The sequence below is a fragment of the Hippocampus comes genome, unplaced genomic scaffold (genome assembly GCF_001891065.2).
Source record: "Hippocampus comes isolate QL1 unplaced genomic scaffold, H_comes_QL1_v1.1 C16994128, whole genome shotgun sequence".
Classification (NCBI taxonomy): Eukaryota; Metazoa; Chordata; class Actinopteri; order Syngnathiformes; family Syngnathidae; genus Hippocampus; species Hippocampus comes.
This window is the reverse complement of record NW_017841716.1, coordinates 1-1,501: the sequence shown is the minus strand read 5'-3', so window position 1 is coordinate 1,501 and position 1,501 is coordinate 1. Positions and strand designations below refer to the sequence as shown.

The window sequence follows — 1,501 nt, the reverse complement described above, 5'->3', positions numbered from 1 at the left end:
ACGTGCATTAATGTTAAAGACTTTTAGTAGAATCATAATTGTGCCTCCGATCAGTTTTCAAACTTTAAACTAAATTTGAGAAATTTCATCTCATCGTCCTGCATACCGTTGCTTCAGTGCGTCATTTGTGTCATCACTGTTAAACGTTCAGGCTGAGGAAGAAAGTAGCTCGACTATTGTGCAAAAGCTCTAGATTTTGTCCTTTGTGTTTGACTGTTCAGTATTCTGCTAAAGCTTTAGATTTCGCATTTAGACTCTCGGCATTGACTTCATTATCGTGACTTTTGTGTTCGACTTAACTCCAAGCTCTTCTAGCACCACTTGCAGTAGATTGGGTTTATCTCCAACTCATTACGCACACATTTAATTCGAGGGTAACATAAATTCAATGTACATACACAATATTTGAGAATTCTCCAGCCCTCATTTGAAACAGCAAAGCCAAGATCAAGAATTAGCATTGAGAGTGTTTTGTGTATTTGACTGAGTGTGTGTGCACGTGGGGGGTGGCGGTTGCAGTTATAAAAGTGTGTGTCTTTGTGTCCTTCGCACAGCTTCACTCGCTGCAGAGTCAGCTGGAGTTTCAGGAACAATCCATGGTGGAAAAGTCTCTTGTGAGCCGTCAAGAGGCCAAGATCCGTGAGCTGGAAACCAAATTGGAGTATGAGAGGACGCAGATCAAACGTTTGGAGGTCAGACAATCCTAGTGTCTCTTCAATGTAAAAGAACATCCTTCAGAGAATATACAAATCCGACCTGACATTTTCATTTTGTATGTATCAAGAGGGAGACATCAAGAGCACTCGTGACATTAGGCGCATCCGCAAAATCCAACGCGATCCAGCGCATGAGCCGTATCAAGGATAATATAACGTTCAGTTTTGATCGTCACTGCTCGGCTTTTATCGCCGGTTTGCTTAACTGCGACTCTACTTAACCGACAGCTCGACCCAACCGAATCTCCCACTTCCCCCTTAGATCCTGGTGGGTCGACTAAAGGAGAATCTTGAGAAGATGTCAGAGGAACGAAACCAACACATTGCTGCAGAGAACAGGGAGAAGGAGCAGAACAAACGCCTGCAGAGACAAATAAGGGACATGAAAGAAGAAATGGCTGACGTGTCCAAGAAGGAGGCTGAGGCGAGCCGAAAGAAACACGAATCGGTAGGTGCCGGCCGTTATGAGATAAAATGATTGCACTCTGAACCGAAGAGGAAAGGACTTCTTTACGATCCATTCACCAGGAAATGGACATTGAGAGCTTAGAGGCAGCAAATCAGAGCTTACAAGTGGATCTCAAACTGGCCTTTAAGAGGATAGGGGACCTGCAGGCCGCCATCGAGGACGAAATGGAGAGTGATGACAATGATGACTTAATCAACAGGTACAAAAATACTAAATGTGTTTGGGCCGTGGGATATTCAGAGTGGATTCAGAGCATTGTAGCCTAACATTGTGTTGAATGAAATGATTCCTAATGAGCGCAGAAAGATTTTTTTTT

The 1,501-nt window shown here is 43.5% G+C and overlaps 1 protein-coding gene across 1 annotated transcript; it reads left to right on the top strand.

Moving 5' to 3' along the window:
- Positions 1-530: 530 nt before the first annotated feature.
- On the top strand, positions 531-1,477 carry LOC109509675 (unconventional myosin-XVIIIa-like). The gene is made up of 3 exons (XM_019859498.1): positions 531-692; positions 979-1,164; positions 1,245-1,477. The coding sequence occupies exons 1-3, from the start codon at positions 597-599 to the stop codon at positions 1,449-1,451; spliced, it is 489 nt and encodes a 162-aa protein (XP_019715057.1). The 5' UTR covers positions 531-596; the 3' UTR covers positions 1,452-1,477.
- Positions 1,478-1,501: the final 24 nt, after the last annotated feature.

Excerpts from the sequence above, each read along its gene's own strand:
- LOC109509675 (XM_019859498.1), top strand. The coding sequence starts at position 597 with ATGGTGGAAAAGTCTCTTGTGAGCCGTCAAGAGGCCAAGATCCGTGAG. Across the intron at positions 693-978 it reads CGCAGATCAAACGTTTGGAG|ATCCTGGTGGGTCGACTAAA; the intron begins GTCAGACAATCC and ends CTTCCCCCTTAG. Across the intron at positions 1,165-1,244 it reads GCCGAAAGAAACACGAATCG|GAAATGGACATTGAGAGCTT; the intron begins GTAGGTGCCGGC and ends TCCATTCACCAG.